The 21,434-nt window shown below is 40.8% G+C and overlaps 4 protein-coding genes across 4 annotated transcripts; all 4 read right to left on the bottom strand.

Moving 5' to 3' along the window:
* Positions 1-184: 184 nt before the first annotated feature.
* tdrd7a (tudor domain containing 7 a) lies at positions 185-6,450 on the bottom strand. Its single transcript, XM_068751029.1, has 13 exons — positions 6,247-6,450; positions 5,932-6,070; positions 4,608-4,648; positions 4,097-4,267; positions 3,363-3,878; positions 2,941-3,137; positions 2,197-2,389; positions 1,892-2,003; positions 1,540-1,751; positions 1,198-1,332; positions 727-810; positions 493-627; positions 185-310 (listed from the first exon to the last, which is right to left on the bottom strand). Exons 1-13 carry the CDS (start codon positions 6,448-6,450, stop codon positions 185-187), a joined length of 2,265 nt encoding a protein of 754 aa, XP_068607130.1.
* Positions 6,451-8,348: 1,898 nt separating this feature from the next.
* On the bottom strand, positions 8,349-14,440 carry stra6l (STRA6-like). The gene is made up of 18 exons (XM_068751027.1): positions 14,415-14,440; positions 14,105-14,177; positions 13,332-13,432; positions 13,076-13,206; positions 12,867-12,987; positions 12,712-12,757; positions 12,425-12,550; positions 12,146-12,219; positions 11,892-12,000; positions 11,622-11,775; positions 11,235-11,310; positions 11,046-11,127; positions 10,771-10,819; positions 10,342-10,459; positions 10,135-10,254; positions 9,810-9,973; positions 8,876-9,019; positions 8,349-8,590 (listed from the first exon to the last, which is right to left on the bottom strand). The coding sequence occupies exons 1-18, from the start codon at positions 14,438-14,440 to the stop codon at positions 8,349-8,351; spliced, it is 1,956 nt and encodes a 651-aa protein (XP_068607128.1).
* A 1,557-nt stretch (positions 14,441-15,997) lies between these two features.
* On the bottom strand, positions 15,998-17,814 carry LOC137907162 (serine protease inhibitor Kazal-type 1-like). The gene is made up of 4 exons (XM_068751480.1): positions 17,763-17,814; positions 17,415-17,446; positions 17,145-17,251; positions 15,998-16,104 (listed from the first exon to the last, which is right to left on the bottom strand). Exons 1-4 carry the CDS (start codon positions 17,812-17,814, stop codon positions 16,059-16,061), a joined length of 237 nt encoding a protein of 78 aa, XP_068607581.1. The 3' UTR covers positions 15,998-16,058.
* Positions 17,815-19,820: 2,006 nt separating this feature from the next.
* LOC137907045 (probable pancreatic secretory proteinase inhibitor) lies at positions 19,821-21,237 on the bottom strand. The gene is made up of 4 exons (XM_068751350.1): positions 21,186-21,237; positions 20,838-20,869; positions 20,569-20,678; positions 19,821-19,922 (listed from the first exon to the last, which is right to left on the bottom strand). The coding sequence occupies exons 1-4, from the start codon at positions 21,235-21,237 to the stop codon at positions 19,877-19,879; spliced, it is 240 nt and encodes a 79-aa protein (XP_068607451.1). The 3' UTR covers positions 19,821-19,876.
* Positions 21,238-21,434: the final 197 nt, after the last annotated feature.

The raw sequence follows: 21,434 nt of genomic DNA, 5'->3' as shown, positions 1-21,434 counted from the left end.
TAGATTTGTCAGCTGCACGTCCACACAGTTCATCAAACAATGCTCTTTAATCCATCTATCAAGGTCATCAAGCGTTAGTTCTTATTCCCCCCCCCCCCCCCCCCCCCCTCCACCCATTCTGCTTCCATCTCTATTAATGTCCATAAGCAACAATCATTCTGGGAAATACAAGTCAAATACATTTCTAACATCCCGTTACCTTTACTGTACAGCGCTCCCGTCCCAAGACGGCGTCTTTTACCCACAGGAGGACGTCTGGGCTCCAGTCCCTCGCTGAATGGCTGAGGTCAGCCAGGCGACATTTGGTTACCTGAAAAGAGCCACAAAACAAAACTATGAACCGTTTGCTGCGAACCTAACAAAATAAGAAATTAACAGAGCGTTCTTAGAAACAGCCTTTCATATTATTCAATCTCTCGTCTCCAGCCACTGGATTGGCTGACGTTTAAGGTCAAAGTACTCCCACATCAGGCCCACACACCAACAACTGACCTGTGGAGGGATGACTGTGATGTCTTTGAGCAAACCAGGGGGGATCTCTCGGAGATCCGTGACCTCTACAGTTGCTGGAACTCCAAAATCGATGAAGAGGAGCTCCATCACTCTGTTGCCGTGCATTTTGGTGATCTGAAAACAGCAGCACATGCATGGGCATGTCAAAACTGTAATATCCTGAAAAACAAATTCAGTGTCGGTGTAGAGATGAATGAATAATCCTGCTCTTACTTCCACTCTGGACCACTTTCCTTCGTGTCGGGCTAAACAGAACTTGCCAGTGAAGGGTCTGGACACCAAGGATTCAGACGTCGTCTGGAAGCAAGAAAGACCATTAGAAAGACTGGACTGTAACTTATACTTTTGCAGAGACTTTGGGGTTGTGTATGAATGAGGGAATGCTGCATATGTGCCAGAGAGGGAGAGAAAAAGAGATAAGACGTCAAAGACGGCACGTATATCCCAGATAGAGAATCCCAGGAGCCAATTATTTAATAAAATTGGCTTTGTGTTAAAGATTAACAGTTTAAACGAGTGTGTTATACTGGAATTAAAATATGTCTGCACCAGCCCTCTGAACAGAACGCTAAAATGCATATTACGGGTATTCTATACTTATTTTTGAAGCTTAAATATTTCTACTATGCTACTGAACTGCTAAGGTAAATCCAATGTATTGATGCACTCTGAAGACTTCTTTACCTGAGACATGAAGACAGCCTCAGTTTTCTCCAGTAACTTGCAGAGTCTTGCAGCTCCTCTGGAGGGCAGCTGGCAACAGATGATGCCGTCGGGAGACACATTTGTGACAGATACGTCAGAGTAGGCAGAATTTACCTAGAAGGAAATGAGAAGACTGATAATAACCATAATGGGGATCACTTAGAGGTGAGACCTTTACATTTAATGACTGAAACGGGTGCAGATTTTTTTATTCCATCTGAATAGAATCCGGATGATTCTTGAGTTCCCATAACACAAACAGTACGACCCCTTTAATTGTCTTGCAGAGTGCATCACGTTACATGCAGTTAGAACCCTTACAGGCAGAGGATTGTTCATGGTCGTGTCCCGCAGAGTCATCAGGCAGGCAGCGTTAATGATGACATCATCATCCTGCGACGTGTCATACAGCACGACCACGGGCATCTCGTTCTTTTGACTTGGTTGGATTATCTCCATCAGCAAGACCTTTTCAACTGCCAAATTATCCAGAGAGGTCTGAAGCAGTGGATGGGAGCCGAAGGCCTCGAGGCCTGCGGGACAAAACGTCAAGAAAGGTCGAGGGAAGACAAGTGTTGAGTTGGAAATGACGGCTTTGTCCAATGATTGAAACACTTTCAACCACATCCTTCAAATAAAACGGTCCAAAGTCATTTCTTAATGTTCCAAGTACCTGCGAGTCTAACAGCTATCGCCTGGAAAGGTGAAGACAAGTAGTCCTGGTGCAGCTCCAGGAGACTCGTGCCAGCGGTTGTCGCAGAAAAACCATGGTCCACATAGTATACCTGGCAAGAGAGACAACAGCCCGTTTGCTGTTTTAACACTGACCCATTGTGCTTCCTCCGGCAAACTGAAAAACCACCAAAGTCTGCAAGCCTGAACAGATCATGCTAAAATTATGAATCACACCGCTTGGAACTTTCCAAAGGATTAATTATACAACAACTACATCCATAATAACAGAGCTAAATACGTTACCTTGACTTTATCAGGGGGTATAACCTCCATCACCTGAGCTCTGGTCACGTCGCCAGCATCCTCATCTCTGACAGCTACCAGTTGACCAATAACATGTTTAGAAATAGGACGGAGGGCGGGGTTTTGGTTGTAGAAGGAAAGCATTTCGGCCTCCATGGCCTCCTGGGTGTTGGAGTAATTCTCACCTACATACCTTAACAGGAAGACACCTTTTTTACAATACTGCCACCCAAGGGTGGAACTGTTTGACTCCTGCCCTCAAAACACGCACCTCTTTGGCCTCCTTCAAAAAGGCCCTAAAAATACACCTTTCAGGGGGGCAGAAACAGTCATCACGACTCTCTCCGGATCAACTCCCCCCCCTCCCTTTTTTGTCCACCTACGTTGCCTTTGTAATTTATTGCCATTTTGCATCTGTGGTGTAATTTTTTATTTTTATTTTTATTATTTTATTTTATTGTTATTTTGCATCAATTGAGTAATTTAATATTAGTTTTATTGGTATTGTTAAATGTCGATGATTTACGTACCAAGGACTTTCAACAGAAACAAGACCGCAAGGGCTTTTTTGAAATGCTCCTCTTAGACAGGATGTTTTAACCTTATTTGTACTGTAATACATGCTACTGTTTGACTGTGCTTGTACCCAACCACTCTATCTAATAAATATATTCATCATTCATCATCATGCATTTTCCTGTGAATTACAGTCTCCAATAACCTCTGCATCGATGCGAGCCTCACCTCACAGTGACAGTATTGCCGCTTGTGGCTTCAGTAACCAGCACAGAGGGGTACTGCTCTGTGGGCAAACGCAGAGCGGGAGGCACCACGGGACCCACAATCTCCACACCAGAGGGCCCATAACTGAGACTGCACCGTTGGTATCCTTGGCCACGTGTGGCTTCCATGCCTTCTGGGCCAGCGCAGTACAGTATGACCTGAATATATGAAAGTGATGTAACAAGTATAAATGAAAGCCCCGCTCTCCCTGCAGGACTAAAGACCAAAGTCGTGAAGAACACATTTTTAAAACTGAGAAAAATCAATTTTTTCATCACATCAACAATCATCCCAACTCATCAGTTGTCCCCAAAAAAAAAGATTCGGTGGACGGTTAGTGAGGTATTAACGGCCACACATACTGCGCCGACACGTTTACTGACCTTTGTCTTGCCCTGTGTCGTTATATGCTCCACATTGCATATGTCCAGTAGAAGAGACAAGTTGTCCAAAATATATTCTGGAAACGTCGTCTTGTACGTCTCCATATAGAGTTTGGGCAAAGCGCTGACCCACAGACCTTTAGTGCATTTATTTAGAAGTTCCTTTAATCTCCTACGCACCTCCGCTGGTATAACAAGGGGAGGGGAGGGAGAGCCATGGGCAGAATTTGAGGAAGACTTGTCCGGGCCAGGATTAGAGGAAGGCGGCGAAGGCGCATTGGTTGACGCTGGGGACGTCCAGGTCGGAGCCAGGGGTTGAACTTTTTGTTTGAGCCTCGCTGAAGGCAAGGTTTGACCAGCGTTACCGTCGCCACCGGAGTCGACTGCAACGTTGGAGCAGAGAGGCGCCTGGGGAGCAACAGCCGAGCTCCGGGCAGGGCTGCGGGGCGTGGCTGAAGCAGGGAGGGCAGGGTAGATGACGTGACGAGAATTGAGTTTGCTGGACATTTTCTCCACCTGTGAAGGCCAGAGAAACAGGAAACGGACTGAACGACAGCACGTATTAAAATCACTGCCATTCTGATAAAGACATTCAGCACAGAAATCAAAGGTGCTTGCTCCAGTAGATGGTAATCTTTATGCAGATGCATCATGGGTATACTGAAAATAAGGCTTCCTACACCTTATTTTTCGTTAAATTGAGCGTATAAGGATATGCACGTGTGTGGACTCACCACACAGATGCTTGTCCACTTTTCCACATCTATGAGCACCTGAGGGTGGAGCTGCTGGTCGAACTGCAAGCTGTAGACCTCCGATAGCCTTGAAATCCACAGTCCACTGCAATATTTCAGCAGAATTTTCGATATTCTGCTCTGAACCAGCTCCACATTATATGGCCTCGACTGTATAGAATAGAATAGAAAGCCTTTATTGTCATGGCATAGTAGCTACACAATGAGATTGGGAGTGCAGCTCCGTCTGGTGTCTATAAAGAACATAAAATACAAATGATAACGGAACATTCAAGTACTTGCAGGATAGGGAGAGTTAAGATTTATTTTTGCAGTGCAGAAGGAGATCGTTAACCAGATCTAATATTTTTAATCTGATAAAAAAAAAAAAAAAATACAGATCAATGAGTTACTTTACATACTTCTGAAACTGTAAATATATCTGGTACAGTATATTCTAAGTGAAAAACGATGAATGAAACACTGGTCAGAAGGAGAAGGTTTTCTGCACCTCTGGCCGGTGGAGTACGGAAGCTTCTGCAGGAGGATTCTCTGCGAGGAAAAAATGCACAAAGAAATGTGACTACCAGTAAACACCAGGCCGTTAACTAATCCTAATTTAGACAAACTGATTTTGATTCTGGACCCATTACCCTGGGCTTCGGTAATCTTTTGCTACAGTGCAGTTCGACAACTAGAATACGACGGCGTGTTAAAACAGGCAAACAAAAACGTTTCTAAATGCATCACTATCAGGTACATAAAGAAGTTACACTCGTGTTTAGTTCATTTGTGATCAAGCGAGATCACAAGTCAAAAACAAAAACACCAGCAACGGTCACAGAGTCATTTCAGGGTTTGTTCAGGAATCTGCAGCTGTATTGTGAAACGAGAATACCGAATTGGAACTCTTTATCACCAGATTAATAATGATAGCTCCCCGCCAAGTCGCAAGAAAACTAAAAACAAAAAACAGGCTGGAAAGACATTCGATATTCACATTCCATCCGACGAGGATAAACAGCACCGAGTTCACACATACCTCTTTGCTTGTTGACGTTTGCAAAACTCCCCTCTCTCCTATTGAACACAGCATTTAAGCATCATGCTTTTCCAACACTCCAACAAGCTGTTGTGTAACACATATATTCTACTGCAGTAATACACAAAATGCAGCTCAGTCTAGCAGTACCATTGTTACATTTCTAAACATTTGGTGTCGGCTTCATATGATAGTTACCTTTCAGGAAGGACGCACTCTTTTAAAGCTGGCAGTATCCTGTGTTGAACGGGGGCGACCGAGACAAACTTCTGATCCAACTTCCTGATGTTTCAGAGAATAATGAGTCAAAGTTGGATTTATTCATTTTAAAAACACACACAAGTTCATTAGATTATTCCCCGCGAGTGACAGAAAAGGCTAAATACAGAAAGCTAGCATCAGCATGATATATGAAAGAAGGTTTGACCTGAAATCTGAATCACGAGACTACGGGATAGAACTTTCTCCTGGCCATTTCCGCCAGACAAACAGCAAGCGCAGCTACTGGTCATCAATAACGGATACGATTCACCTATAGTCGCCGTTACATCTGACGCCATCGTGAGCCCGAGAACGACTTCCTTTCAAATTGAAGGCACCAAAATTTGACGGTTGGCGGAGAGAGGACCTTGGCTTCCCTAAAAAAAATGGATTTGTGTGTGTGTGTGTGTGTGTGTGCGTGTGGGGGGGGGGGGGGGGGTCACAGAACAAATTGGTGGGACACAGAGAAGGACATTTAGAATATGCTGCATTCGGTATGAATGCATTTCCGTGCACGCAGCGCGACTCCCACCATCAAACATGGAAGAGTCGGAGCGTTTGACTCTGACGGTGACCTGGGGGGCGTGGCGAGCATTCTTTGGCCTCTTCTGCTTGGCCACCAGCTCGGCGATGTGGGCCGTCTCTTCACACACTGCGGCAAAACATCGCAACTACAGAGCAGATTTATTGTTTGACTTCAAAATCCATGACATTACGATGTAAACGTAGGAAAAAAAACCCGAAAAAAAACAACAAAACACTTCTTGGGATTTAGAGCTGAATCAGAGGAAGCAAGAACCGTTTTAGTTAGTTTAAGTTGGAATCAGGAAAAACCGCCACTACTCACCTCTCCCATGCAGTTCTCCAGCCGGACGACAGATGGGATGCTTTGGACATACTTCCCCAGGTTTGGGTAGCCCAGCTTCTGCAGTGGAATGTCCTCTCCACACAGCGCCTTGCACTCAGACTGGAGCCTGTTCAACGGCACGCCGTCCTTGGCCGACTGCAGTACAGACCTCAATATTTTCTTCGCTGCCTCGTTCTCCGACATCGCGTCACACACACACACACACTGAAAGAGAAAGAACACTTTTGATTGCGGCAGCCCGAGAAGCATTGGTTTAAAACACCAGTGCGTTATTTACGACTGCGGAGAATCTCGAGTCACGGTATATTCTCTGTGTCGAATAAAGACGAAGCTGTAGGGAAAGACAGCTCGAAGTCGCGACATCAGGAAAATTCTGCCTGGTTGAATGAGAGTTGCTAATTCTCTGAATAATTACAGATGCTGTGTGATGAATGAAATCGCTTTACTTTACTTTACACAACATGGAGAGAAGACTTGTCCTCCAACAATTGTAACATGTCAACAGCTTTTACAACCTTTCAGGCCCAACAGATTAAAAATTTAAGACAGATATCCCACCACCTGGTTTAGGTCTCGATCATCAGCTGGAATTTCCTTTAGGGTGAGTCTTCATGATTTTCCTAGTTAACTTTATTTACCACAGAAATGCAGCTCCAATTAGCATGTTAAATCCAATTGTGTCATTCTAACTTTTTTTATTTTATTTTCATCTTTTCTTTATGTTTCTAACCGTGAATTTACGGGGCTAGTTTACCAATGGCAAGTGTTTAACAAAATAAGCAGTAAGTCACGATATATTTACAGTTCGATTCCACAAGTAGAAAATTAATTAGAAAGGCGAGGTGGAAAAAAAAAAAAAAGTCTCCGTGCTCATCCAGGATGCTAGCAAACGGTGAATGTTCGCTAGCGTCAAGCAGCCGAACCGAAATTAAAAGAATAATTCAGCGATAAACTGAGCTTTCTCAAACCACCAAACGTTTTTGCAGTATTATCTTGAATCCAGTGATGGATCAAGATATTTTTCGCGTTGAACTTACCTGCAATTTATCGGATTCAACTAACAAACCTACGGAGCTTTTGCTTTTCGCCGCCTAAAAAAGCCCACACCTGAACGTCAACGAGTTCAAAAGGTCACTGCTAATTAATTTACATTAAAAAAAAATCGATTAACGAATTAATATCGGTTTTAAAGTTAGTCAATTGGTAAATCTCGTAGAAAACAGTTTTATGATGTTTCGCTTTAAATGCGGAAACTAAGTAGCAAAAATTAACCTGAACATTTACTTCGTGTTTTCTTTAAATGTGGTTTTAATCAAAAAATGTCGCAATACCGCCCCCAACTGGATGAAAACACGCAATTTTCAGTTCAGTTCTCCAATCCTCTTTTACTAATAAAGCTAGTTAAAGGAATTTAAAACTTAGTTAAAATAAAAATCAACTCAGATTAGCTGTTACTTTTCATGGTTGGTGTATAAAGATACAAAGAACAATTTGATGATAATCCAGATCACCATGTGGATGGTGTAAATACAATTATGGGGGGGAAGCTGCTTGGCAGAGATTTTTGCTCTCCAAGTGCTTTTCTAGTTTAAGAATCTTGTGAATGAATGAATGAAAGAATGAATATGTATATATTTTTATTAGATAGAATGTTAGAGTACAAGTACAGTCAAATATCCTGTCTAAGAGGAGCATTTCAAAAAAGCCCTTGCGGCCTTGTATCCATTGAAAGTCCTCATCTTATAAATAGTAAATCACACAAATTGACTTTTTTTTTTAAGCATTTTGATTTCATTAATGAAATCCTGTTAGCTGAACCAAATCTATTCTGTTTAAATAAGTCTCACTTGAATGCTCCATCAAAGCAAAGAAAATGTTGACCTAATAATTTGACTGAACACGTTAACTAAGCCCGCATTACCCCCTCAATCAGATGCTGATTATGAATGTGTTATTGTAGAGTGATTTATACGAAAATAAAAAGAAACCTTATCCACACTTCTATAGGTTGTAGTTTGTTGTAGTATTCTACAACAAAGGCAGTTTTCTTTTACAATATAAAAATCAATGCTAAAGTTTCTTTAACAGTGTTCTTCTTGTGTGGCATCAATGTCTGGCAGTGTCTGGGACACTTCTTGGCAACTCTGTTTTTGAGATGCCATGACCCAAGCCTGGAACACTGTCTGGGGAAGCAACGCTGTCTGTGGGGATGAAGACGAGGAGGATGAGAGGTGCTGCTTTCTGAGCAGGATCAGATGAGGGTTCCTTAATAAGGTATAAAACAACTTCCAGCGTCTCCTGGCTGGGTTGCTCACACGGGACTCTGGAAAATAAATTCAATGTATTCAAAACAATAATGAAGGAACAAATCCGTAATCTGGCGAAATGTGCAAGACAGAAAAAGATGACAATTCTTAGGATCAATAAAACAGTATAAATGAAAATGGGCATTTTAAGAATCAATTAAAAATCTATACTATATATGGTTTTATTAATGCGGTTTATATGGATTCTAAATTGAGAAGAAAATACCTTATTTTTTTCTTTCTTCATTTTAGATAGCAGACAATTGGAGAGAGTGGTAGGATAAAACACACAAGATACTGACCAGATGCTGCATTGCTGAAAGTAGCGTACAAAGATGCAGCGTGTCTCTCGTGTGTGTTCGAGACCAGCAGCTGGCAGAAACACACCATGACTGGATTGTTATGATGGTGGTCCGTGAAGATCATCCCCACCCAAGTGCTGTAGCCTGAAACACGGAAGGCATGCTATGATTTTCACTCAGCATATTTGAGAAATATATGAGGAAATGAGGAAATTGAGTGGCATTTCTCAATGCCACTGCATTGATGGATCTTTTAAATAATTTCATCTGTTTATGAGAATTGTGAATGTTTTATTTTGTGCTGTGTGCCTTGTGAATTTTCTGCTGACTAAGAAACGTAATTAAATGATTCTATCAGAATGGGTGCGACAGGGTGGTGACCTCCTGATACCCAGACAAATATAAAGTTAATCATATGAATATATTTATTTGAAGTGTTTTGGCTGGAAAAAAGAAAATCTTCCAGACAAAACTCATTGGATGGGCCTTTTAGTGTGTGTGTGTGTGTTTTTTTTACAAGTGTATTTGAATGCTGATTCTTGTCTCTAATATGTTGCAAAATACTGCCATCTACTGGAACATGTGTGTAAAAGCAGGCTAAAACTGGTCCAGTAAAAAAACTTAGAGCTCATGCCTCGAAGCAAACTAAATGTAAATTTACTATGACATAATGCAGCTTGTCAAATATTGTGGTTGTGTACATTTATGAATCTAACAGACTTATATATAATATAAAATCACCCTTACCTGAACAGCTTGAACAACTCCATCAAATACTAATCATTGTAAACTTAGATTTTTGTCTCTCTTCTACCATCATAGTTTATAACAAACAAGATTTAGCTGTGAAGATTTAAGGTTATAAATGTGTTAATTACTTTAAACTACACATCTCTTTCTCTCTCACAGAAATTCCAGTTGACGACGGACCTACCGGCATCCATGGCTTCATACCCTCTCTGCATAATGGTCCGGTCTATACGCGACACCAGCCACGTTCCTGTCACGATGCTAAGCAACAACCTCATTATGCAGTTGCTGATCCCCATCACCACGTTGTAGAAAAAGAAGAAGTAGTTGAAGCAGTGGAATGCCTTCCTGAGTAGGAGAAAGAGAGAAAATGTACTTTCACCTGTGAAATATCACAAATACATTCTGTATTTACAAAGTTTTGTGTTTTATGGCTTTGATATCACATTTGGCCCTTATCGCCGAAACACTTTGACCCGTGTGCAGAATCAATATTGAAATATACCCACCTGTTGTTGAGAGCAAGAGGTTTGTGCTCATCAGTAGGGGAAATCTTGTCCTGAAGGAAGAAGATGTGAACCAGACCTACCTGGAAAATCATCAGGCCGATCACCAGGCCGATGGTGAGGCTGAGGGACATGAAAAACTAACTCATTAGTCTGTCTGGCCATCTAAGGAACCATCGTACATGTACAGTCACAAAGCGGCAGCCTTACAGTATAATTCCCAGGTTGCTGAGCATTATAAGTGCTTTGCCATTTTTTATAGGAAGGACCAGCGCATAGGCAAAAGTTAGGGCAACCAGGAAGTAGACAAAATGGACAATCAGGTAGCCTAAAAGGAAAAGGAAAAAAAGATCTTTGGCTAATTGCATAATGTATCTCTCTATATTCACGCCCCAACTTTACACACGTTTGGAGACTTTCTCACTGTTAAATGTTAAAATTCTAAAAACCTCTTATTTTGCCCAAGCATTGTGGGCATTATCCATAAAGCAAAAGAACTACAAAAATATCTATCCTGCAATAGGCATTAAATCCTCTAAACCAATTCTGGATTGTCCAGACGACAATCCAGATTACCGAGATTTATTTGCACTTGCAGAATTTTGGGGTTTCATGTTTTCCTGTGTATGAATGACTTACCCCACAGTGTAAATGCTATTTGCCAACCAGAGTATCTCGTAATGGAAGCCTGTGGAAATGACACAAGAAAACATGGTTGCACATTTACACATGATCAAAGTCGCATGCTCACATATTTGAATGTATTTTGCAACTCATAATAAGAGGAACCCAACGTAACCCAGAAACAGTCAAATAGGAGTCTTTGGTGGTGGGGGGGGGGGGGGGGGGGAATCGGATCTGGGATGGAACGATCTGCTGAATGTGTGTGTGGGAGAACGTGTGTTGCCGCTTACTACGCTGACAGCTGCTCTGTGCTTGTGAAACCTCTCAGGAATAAAGCCCTTCTGCCCTCTCCACAGTCTCTTCAGATGTTTTCTAAGGCGACAAGTAGACCATGTTAAGACATTTGTTTTTGACCATTACCACATCAATCAACACTTTCAATGCATTTTGCATATTTCAGGTACTTTTTGGACTCTTACCTGTAACACGCCAATATGTGGAAGGAGTAGGCAACAGAGTTGACACTAGCAAAAATGGTGGTAGCGAGCCAAGACTCTGAAATACAAACATATTTTCAGTCACTTCCACATCGTGTCAGTCTGGATTTAGGATGGATCCAGAAATACATTCTCATTCAAGTTCTTTCTTTGCTATAAAGTTTAGATGGCGATGACCTCTGTTAAATAATATATAATGTCTAATGTCAATATTTCATTTATCAATATCTAAGTATGGAGTTGTATGAGTTTTCCTTAATAGAAATGTTCAGCATCAAGCAAGCTGGGCAGCATGGATGCCCATCAAATACATGAAGGGGACATGAATAAAAGCTCATGAATGGGGGGGGGGGGGGGGGGGGTACTCACTCCTTGCCACTTCAATGAATTCTTCTAGATGCGGTATCATGGCTCCCAGAGCTTCAGACTGGTTACAAGAAATAACTAGCTGTTCCAGAGCGTTCTTCCAGCCCTCTACCTGGTGAAACGCCATATTACTGAGACTGTAGTCTGCCAGTGTCGCCTAGAGAAAGCATCGAGGGCAAACAAGCTCCGTCAGCAGAAGAACAGAACACCGGTTTGTGTCACGCCGAAATGAATGGTTGAGAGACTAAAAAAAAAAAGAATGTCTCGCGGTACCGTGTAAAGGCCTATCAGGGATATAATGGCTGTGCCGATGATCCTGTCGGGGAACTTGAAGCAGGGGTCCGATTCATACACTCTTCTCTGGAACCAGCTGAGGGGCTTACTGAAGTACAGAAAGGAGGGCGTTGCACAAGGAGCACAGTGAGAGTGGCTTTAGTTCACATTTCATTAGCCTCGTAGCTTAATTGTCCATTAGCAATAGGCATTGCTTAAGACAGGCTATTAGGCTAAAGATGAGTGCGTTCTACCTGTTTACAGGTGCTTTCTTCAGTAGGTTCCTAACATGCTGCACCTGGTGCTGGTGCATCAGCTCTCCCGGCTCCTAACAGAAAATCCAAACAATTATTTTGTTAAAAAAAATAAAAAAAAACCCAAATAATAATAACATTAAAAAGAAAAACCTAAATCACTGTCGACTGTTTTCTTGTGAGATAAACTCACATATTCTTTATCTAATATGATAAATCCCACATACTGTATATCATATCATATCAATGGTTTTACTGCAGAACGTTAAACATGCTCACCTCCACGTCCAGCTGCAAATGTATTCGAACAGCTTTAACCAGCATGTAGATAAATCGGCCCAAGAGGAAGATGAGTGAAAGGATGCAGGGCCACTGGACAATTATCTTCTGGTATTTACCCATAATCTTTAAAATCATACACACAGAATGATTCAGGCATCGATCAAACACCTCACAAATTACTGTGTTTAAAAAAATAAAAAGTTTATTCTGGTGTTTCCGAGTGACGTGTGAGGTTTCGAAAGCATGCGATTACGCCGTCATCATGAGTTTCGCGCTCGCCTTACCTTACCACCAGGACAAGTGAATGCATCCCAGACCATAGTAGTGATCCTACAACAATCAGGGAGACATGATAAACCAAAGTCTTTTCTATAACTATAAATACACAATAATCCACATTGACTGTATGCATGAATATATTACATGAATAAATGTTTACCAAAAAAGAGAGTAGAGTATTCCCAGCACTGCCCCATATGCTCTGAAAGGTGTGGACAGACAGGCAAAGAACGGGAAGTACACCAGGCCCACCTCTAAAGCTCCGACTAGGTACACAGTAGCTGAGGATAATAATCAGCACGTCACAACACGTCTGTCAGCGTGGTTATTTCTATCTGCTGGGTGAACATGTTTAGAATTTAGAATTACCTCTTGCCCAGGGTGGAAGATAAAAGGGGACGTAGCTTTCAGAGAAGAGCAGCAGGACGGACGAGGACACGGCACCATACGCAAAACCGTAGGACCAGCGGTTCCTGAGGCTGCCGATAGTGTCGAGAGGCCTGGGACACATCACATCACATTATATACAACATTTATATATATATATATTTTTTTCTCTTTCTGACTTTCCGTACCGGTATTTTTGTCGGATGTTTGTGTTTTGAATACTTTCTGTTTGTCTTACACAACAATGGCAAAACGTCCTCCCAGAACAGGCAGTCGGTGATCGATCGCCAATCTCTTGGTTCTTTTTTGGAGGAATGAGAGCACCCCTGTAATCAATACCTGTAAAGATGAGAAACAAACATATATATATAATATATAAACACATTTAAACCATGCCTGTTTACATAAATGCAATGATATGAAAGAGGCAATAAGTAAAGGAGTCACTTTACAAACGGTGGGTCTCTCAAATTTTATCCTCACCGGCCTCGCCCATCTTTTAAAAAGTAAACTATTCGCAATAAAACAAGTGATTAATTTAATTAATTAATTAATTTACTCTTTAAAATTCAATGTATAGTATAAAGTTGAGCGCCCATCCATGTCCTTCACTGTAAGCACCAGCCCCCCCCCCTCAGGCAGATGCTTTCAATTTGACAAGTATAAGCTCAACCTATCTAAAATCTAATTTGCCCCCCTTTCCACCAAAGCCTAATGTAAAGAAAGGGGTAAACAAACCAACAAATGGATCACTTCACCTTTTTTGGTGGAGGTAATGACCCCATACTTGCACAGCAGTGTGAGCCATGCCTGATAAAAACCCTGCACTGGCTGGATAAGATTTTATCACGGTCTTACCTTTAAACTTTCTCATTGCCACAGGTGTGAGTGGATGATAAATACAGCTATTTCCAGTGAACCTTTTTCCTTTATTAACACACTAATCGAGAACTTGTTTTGCCTCGATGCTCTAGAGCTCCACGGTTCTTATAAAAAGTGAAGTCAACTCACCGCTGGTATGAGCGAAAAGTGCAGGAAGAGGTCCACTGAGATTCCATTCTGACAGTCCTGAACTGTGGTAACCCTGAAGAGAAACAAATGGCAACATTCAAAAGCATGTTTGATACCAACTTGGCCTGAACCACAAAGACAGAAAACAAGAAGGGAACAAAGTGAAAGTAAGCTGACATGGCTGCAATGGATTCAAGACACACAAAAAAAAGAAATCCCTAAAAACCACCGCGTAAAGCCGCAGTACGCTCGGGTTCCTGTTTATTACATTTACAGCCATCTAGCGGCTTTCCAGACGGTCCATACTCACGTCTGCTCGGCTGGGTCTCCTGTCATCGTTCATTCGGGTCTGGAGCGGGGAGCGGGGACCGGGGAGCGGGGAACCGGCGGATGACGCGCTGCTTCCTGGTTGCGACCATGTGAATCTAACATTCATTGAACTCTGGAATCGTTGAACGGCCACACTTATCTGTTAAACGCGTCCACAGACGCGCTCGCCACGCCGCCATTACTAAGTGTTGGAGAGCGATGACACGTACAGAGCAGCATATATGACAAACGTGTCCATAAAACACTTATTTCTGGGCGAAATGGGAAAAAAAAAAAAAAAAACTAGCATGTCCAGAAAAACGAGCTAAATTTTGATTAAATGTTTGATTTAATCCAGTATTACAGAGAAAAAACAACACAATAAACCGTAAGCGTTAATATATTAAAACATATAAAATCATAAGAATCATGGATCATCCATGTTGTATGTGTACATCTGGTGTACTGTACTGCTATTGAGTAGGCAATGCAGTCCACATTCAAATAATAATTACTATATATTCTGGTACTGGGCAAAAATACTAATGATTAAGAAAAAATATTTATATTGTGCAGGGTACAATGGGATACTGATTGTCCACAACCATATTCAAAGTATTCTGGAGCTTTAATATGTAACCTTAGACTTTCACTTTTTAAATTAATATTGTGTAATGTGCAGTAAATAAAGACTGAGAAGGAAGAGTTTTATTTGGTTCAGTTTTATTTGGTTTAATGATCCAACAACAATGCTTATAGAAATATAAAGAAAATGAATTATTAGGTAATATCTGTAAATAATAAAACCAGGCTAGCCGGTGTTGTAATCAGACTGTAATCTGACCTGGATTTTATTTACCTCTGATGAGGCAAGGCGGAGGTTACCGTATGTAATCCCCGGCGTCCGTCCGTCCGTTAGCAAAATGTTCTGGACAGATCTGATTGAAATTTACAGGAAATGTTGGGAATGTTACCAGGAACAGATGATTAATGATTTATGATTTGGTGACGATCCAGAAGAGATCCTGGATTATGGATATCTCGGTTGATTATTGACCAATATTTATGGAATTTGACACAATAATGTAGGGTGGCGCCCTCTATCGCACCGCCGAATTTCATGCAGAATTTTATCTCTGTTGGTTTTTTATGCCTTCTAACTGCAATAAACTTTGTAAAATGGACACTTACCCTTTCACATACACATACACATACACACACACACGGTGACACATGTACACTTGACTTTATTGACCACTGTGTTACTCAGTATAAAGAGTGCAAATATTTGCCTCCAAGCAGACATACCCAGCCGATCATTCACCTCATCCTGCCTCCACATTACAAAAGAATGGTTTCAGATTATGTTACCAAAATCACAGATTTGTTTTGATTTCCCTTTAAGTATCTGAAATGTAAAAAATAAAAAAAACCTTTAAGATTCCTTTTCCCAATGACGCTGATGACTCAATGACTGTCAGGTTTGGTGAGATTTGATCAAATAACAAATGAAGATATTAGACAGTTGTTTACTGCTGCTGATATTTAGTATTTATTTCAAACAAACATTTTGGACTAATCCATGTTGTGTTGAAAGTCAGATTGCCACTGGTGACCGTAGCGGTGACATCATCCCTGCTGCAGTTCAGCATCTGCCGTCTTTGGTTATGAGAATTTCCCTCTGGACGTCTCTGCAGAGAGAGAGATCATAGCATGACTGTCATTACCCTCGCCGAAGGGGAGGCGAGGGTATTGCAATTGGGTCCGTCTGTTTGTCTGTCCGCGCGCATAACTCAAAAACTAGTAACCCAATCGACTTGAAATTTTTACACAAGCAAAGTTCTGTCCGTGGCTCGGCCCTCCCTGAAAATGGCGTTGATCCGGATCTGGATCCAGATTCTAGAATTTTTTAAAGGATTCTTTAACATTGCGAGATAGGGCACTTTTTGACATTTTTCATAATTTCTTCAAAACACATGGCGGTATGGATCTGAAAAAAATCACACATAAGTACTCCTTAAAGGTATATGACCATGACTAATTTCGGCCAGATCCGGATCACAATCCGGATCCTGACCTCAATTTTGGAGCTAGAGACTTCAAATTTGGTGTGCACACTCATAGTTCATTCTAGTTTCATATATGTTACAGTTGTAGTTGTATTTTTCCCCGTTCCGGAGCAGCGCAGGTTTGGGCCCTCTGATCCGGAAGCCCTGTTTAAGGTCTCACAAGATCGAGACTATTGGAGGCGAGGGTCTGCCATCTCTGATTGTCTTTCTCTAGTTATTATTGAACCCAGCACGCTTTTCATGGTTTTCTTGCCTTCCCATTTCTGTAGAATGATTCAACTGCTTAAAAAGTTCTCCCCCCGCCTTTTTTTTTCTCTCTTTTGCTTTAGGGTCCTTTTTGATCGGACACATCCTGTCCTCTACTTTGTAATGTTCTCCATAGTCTGTTTTTTTTTTTTTCTTTTTCAGCAATGAACACCTGTAAAGACCAAGTCAACATGGACTAACCTGGAAAGTTTTCACACATTGGAATTGGCTGCTCTGGTCAGTTAGTTTTCTATTAATTCATCACCAGAGGTCAAGATTATATTATTCATTTTTATTATATATATTTAATAGTCTTAGTATTAGTATTTAATTATTTCAGTCACATTGAGTCAGCTCAGAGCACTCATCTGTTAACATGTGAACGCTGGGAGAGTGGAGCGGCAGCTTGTACTCACTGAATGTGGACACACAGCACACACTCGTTGTCATAGGTAATATTTTCATTGCTACAGACCGGATCCAGGATCTTAGGGCAATTCGCCCCAAAGTCTGAACAGGAAGGCTGTCAGAACATAAAACAACAAAAACAGGTGGCATCTGGTAAGACAAAGCTTTTTGACAATAATTTTTTTTTCATCATTCTCCTTTTCTCCCCCCCCCCACACACACACTCGCACACACACACAAACACACACACACTGTCACTCTAAGTAGAAATACAGCACCTCTCTCATTTGACTAGCGTTGTTCACAGCATCTGCAAAAGGAGCAGACAACTTCTGAAAAAAACATACATAATACATTCCTGCTTGTAGGATATATAAACTAAACAAAATCGACCATTCATTTTGAGACTAGATACTGTAGAGACCTATAATAATCAATACAATGTACATTTAGGCAGGGTTGTCTAATATGTAAGAACATACTGCATATTGCCTATAAAGAAGTATTTCATAATTGTATCTTTTTCTGGTATACGACAAATCGCTTAAAATGGCTCTTTGCACACTTAATCCTTAATTCATCACGTCCCTCAACCCAACATGTGAACCTTTGTTTTGTTTTTTTACCTGAAGCCACACAGATGAGCAGAAGCCCCAGAAAAACAGCCCGTCCAGCCATGATGTCGGTGATGAATAACAGGGTGAATAAAATGTTTTCTAGCAAAGTGCAGGACAAACTGTGTGCGTGGGAGTGGGGGTGGGTGGGATTGCAACAGGTGAAAACAACACACACAAACACAGCAAACATAGCCTTTTCAGTCATTAACTTCCATTTGACCTATATTAGCTTTATGGCTGCTACATGAATAAATAAAAAGTTGTCGTTTTTTCCAAATGTACTTCTTTATTTCTGAATGCAAAGAGCAACTATACACAATGAGTAACAGAACAGCTGTATAATACTTAAAAATGTAAACAAATAATAATAATAGAGCACAAGAAGAGGAAAAATCACCATTGTGTCCTGCATTTTCTTTCCCCATCCACAACCATCTTTGCTTTTTACCGTTTCATTCGAAATCAAAGAAGGCGTTCATTCTCCATTTCAAGTGTCAAACACATGCAGTGACGTGGCTTCGTCCCGTCTTAGCAATATCTGTGCTATCCAGTGAAGACAATCGTTTTGAAATGTCTAATTTGTCATACCCAAATGCCCCCACTTCTACATCTCTGACACGACAGACTCTATAAAGTGAGTTTTATTTGGTTTTATGATCCAACATCAATGCTTATAGAAATATAAAGAAAATGAATTATTAGGTAATACTTGTAAATAATAAAACCAGGCTAGCCGGTGTTGTAATCAGACTGTAATCTGACCTGGATTTTATTTACCCCCGAATGAGGCAAGGCAAAGGTTATGTAATCCGTCCGTTAGCAAGATAGCGCAAAATGACCTGGCCTGAAATTTACAGGAAATGTTGGGAATGTTACCAGGAACAGATGATTAATGATTAATGATTTGGTGACGATCCAGAAGAGATCCTGGATTATGGATCACTTTGAAATGTTTGTTAACATTGAAGTCAACGGAGCTTCAAAAAATCTTCCTCAATATCTCGGTTAATTATTGGCCAATATTTATGGAATTTAACACAATCATGTAGGGTAGCGACCTCTATCGCACCACCGAATGTCATTCAGATCGGATCCAGAATGACGTTATGAACAAATATTACATTTTAACATTGAAAACCCCATTTACGGTTTAAAAGATCCGTTAAAAATACACATGAACTCCGATTCACTTTGACTTTTCATGGTTGGTGTATAAAGATACCAAGAACAATTTATAACCTTTTAATGATGATCCAGATCACCATGTGGATGGTTTAAATCCAATTAGGAGGGAAATTAGTTGCTTGGCGGAGGTCGGCGCCCTCTGAGTGCTTTTCTAATTAAAGTTGTTTTGTTGATCAGATTAGTCCCTCTTCTACTGTTATTTGTAGGCTAGCTGTAATATCGGGAAAATAATAGTAAATTCAGTCTGAAGCCTATTAGGTCACAATGTGACGTCTGCTGCAGTCCAACACTTAGCAATGTCGCTGCAGAGCACACATTGACGTTTGACCGCGGGATTCCACACTTTATCTCTGTTGGTTTTTTTATGCCCTCTAACTGCAATAAACTTTGTAAACTGGACACTTACCCTTTCACACACACACACCCACACACCCGCACCTACATACACACCCACACACACACACACACACGGTGACGCATGTGCACTTTACTTTATTGACCACTATGTTACTCATTATAAAGAGTGCAAGTATTTGCCTCCAAGCAGACATACCCAGCCGATTATTCACCTCCTCCTGCCTCCACATTACAAAAGAACGGTTTCAGATTTAGCTTAATTTCAGCTTAATTTACACCGTGTGTAATGACAATAAAGTACTATTCTATTCTATTCTAGATTTGTTTTGATTTCCCTTTAAATATCTGAAATGTAAAAAATAAAAAAACCTTTAAGATTCCTTTTCCCAATGACGCTGATGACTCAATGACTGTCAGGTTTGGTGAGATTTGATCAAATAACAAATGAAGATATTAGACAGTTGTTTACTGCTGCTGATATTTAGTATTTATTTCAAACAAACATTTTGGACTAATCCATGTTGTGTTGAAAGTCAGATTGCCACTGGTGACCGTAGCGGTGACATCATCCCTGCTGCAGTTCAGCAGCTGCCGTCTTTGATGATGAAAATTTCCCTCTGGACGTCTCTGCAGAGAGAGAGATCACAGCATGACTGTCATTCATTGTGTTCTTGCTCATGTAGGATACATTTAGTATAGTAGTAGCACCTCATATAAATTAATTATGTCTGAATGTGGAACCAAGTTCTAATTGCAGATAAACCACTGAACAAAACACAATAAGTACATTTTTGGTTATTTCAACAAAAATGCTAATTATTATATTTGTAGTTTCTCTAATGTGTCATTTTTTTATTTTTTCATGACTTTGTCATCAGTAAGTTTCATTCCCCCCCCCCCCCCCCCCTTTTTTTTTTCTCTCTTTTGCTCTTTTGCTTTAGGGTCCTTTTTGATCGGACACATCCTTTCCTCTACTTTGTAATGTTCTCCATAGTCTGTTTTTTTTTTTTCTTTTTCAGCAATGAACACCTGTAAAGACCAAGTCAACATGGACTAACCTGGAAAGTTTTCACACATTTGAATTGGCTGCTCTGGTCAGTTAGTTTTCTATTAATTCATCACCAGAGGTCAATATTATATTATTCATATTTATTACATATATTTATTAGTCTTAGTATTAGTATTTAATTATTTCGGTCACATTGAGTCAGCTCAGAGCGCTCATCTGTGAACGTGTGAACGCTGGGAGAGTGGAGCGGCAGCTTGTACTCACTGAATGTGGGCACACAGGGCACACTCGTTGGGATAGGTCATATTTTCGCTGCTACAGACCGGAACCAGGTTCAAAGGGCATGCTGGTAGCTCAAAGTTTTGACAGGAAGGCTGTCAGAACATAAAACAACAAAAACAGGTGGCACCTGGTAAGACAAATCTTATTGACAAGATTTTTTCATCATTCTCCTTTTCTCTTCCCCCCCACACTCACACACACTCACACACACAAACACACACACACTGTCACTCTGAGTAGAAATACAGCACCTCTCTCATTTGACTAGAGTTGTTCACAGCATCTGCAAAAGGAGCAGACAACTTCTGAAAAAAACTTACATAATACATTCCTGCTTGTAGGATATATAAACTAAACAAAAGCAACCATTCATTTTGAGACTAGATACTGTAGAGACCTATAATAATCAATAAAATGTACATTTAGGCAGGATTGTCTAATATGTAAGAACATACTGCATATTGCCTATAAAGAAGTATTTCATAATTGTATCTTTTTCTGGTATACGACAAATCGCTTAAAATGGCTCTTTGCACACTTAATTCTTAATTCATCACGTCCCTCAAACCAACATGTGAACATTTGTTTTGTTTTTTTACCTGAAGCCACACAGATGAGCAGAAGCCCCAGAAAAACAGCCCGTCCAGCCATGATGTCGGTGATGAATAACAGGGTGAATAAAATGTTTTCTAGCAAAGTGCAGGACAAACTGTGTGCGTGGGAGTGGGGGTGGGTGGGATTGCAACAGGTGAAAACAACACACACACACACACAGCAAACATAGCCTTTTCAGTCATTAACTTCCATTTGACCTACATTAGCTTTATGGCTGCTACATGAATAAATAA

This window comes from Brachionichthys hirsutus, chromosome 17 (genome assembly GCF_040956055.1).
Source record: "Brachionichthys hirsutus isolate HB-005 chromosome 17, CSIRO-AGI_Bhir_v1, whole genome shotgun sequence".
Classification (NCBI taxonomy): Eukaryota; Metazoa; Chordata; class Actinopteri; order Lophiiformes; family Brachionichthyidae; genus Brachionichthys; species Brachionichthys hirsutus.
Note: the sequence above shows the minus strand (reverse complement) of the source record. Positions and strands in the feature narration are given on the sequence as shown.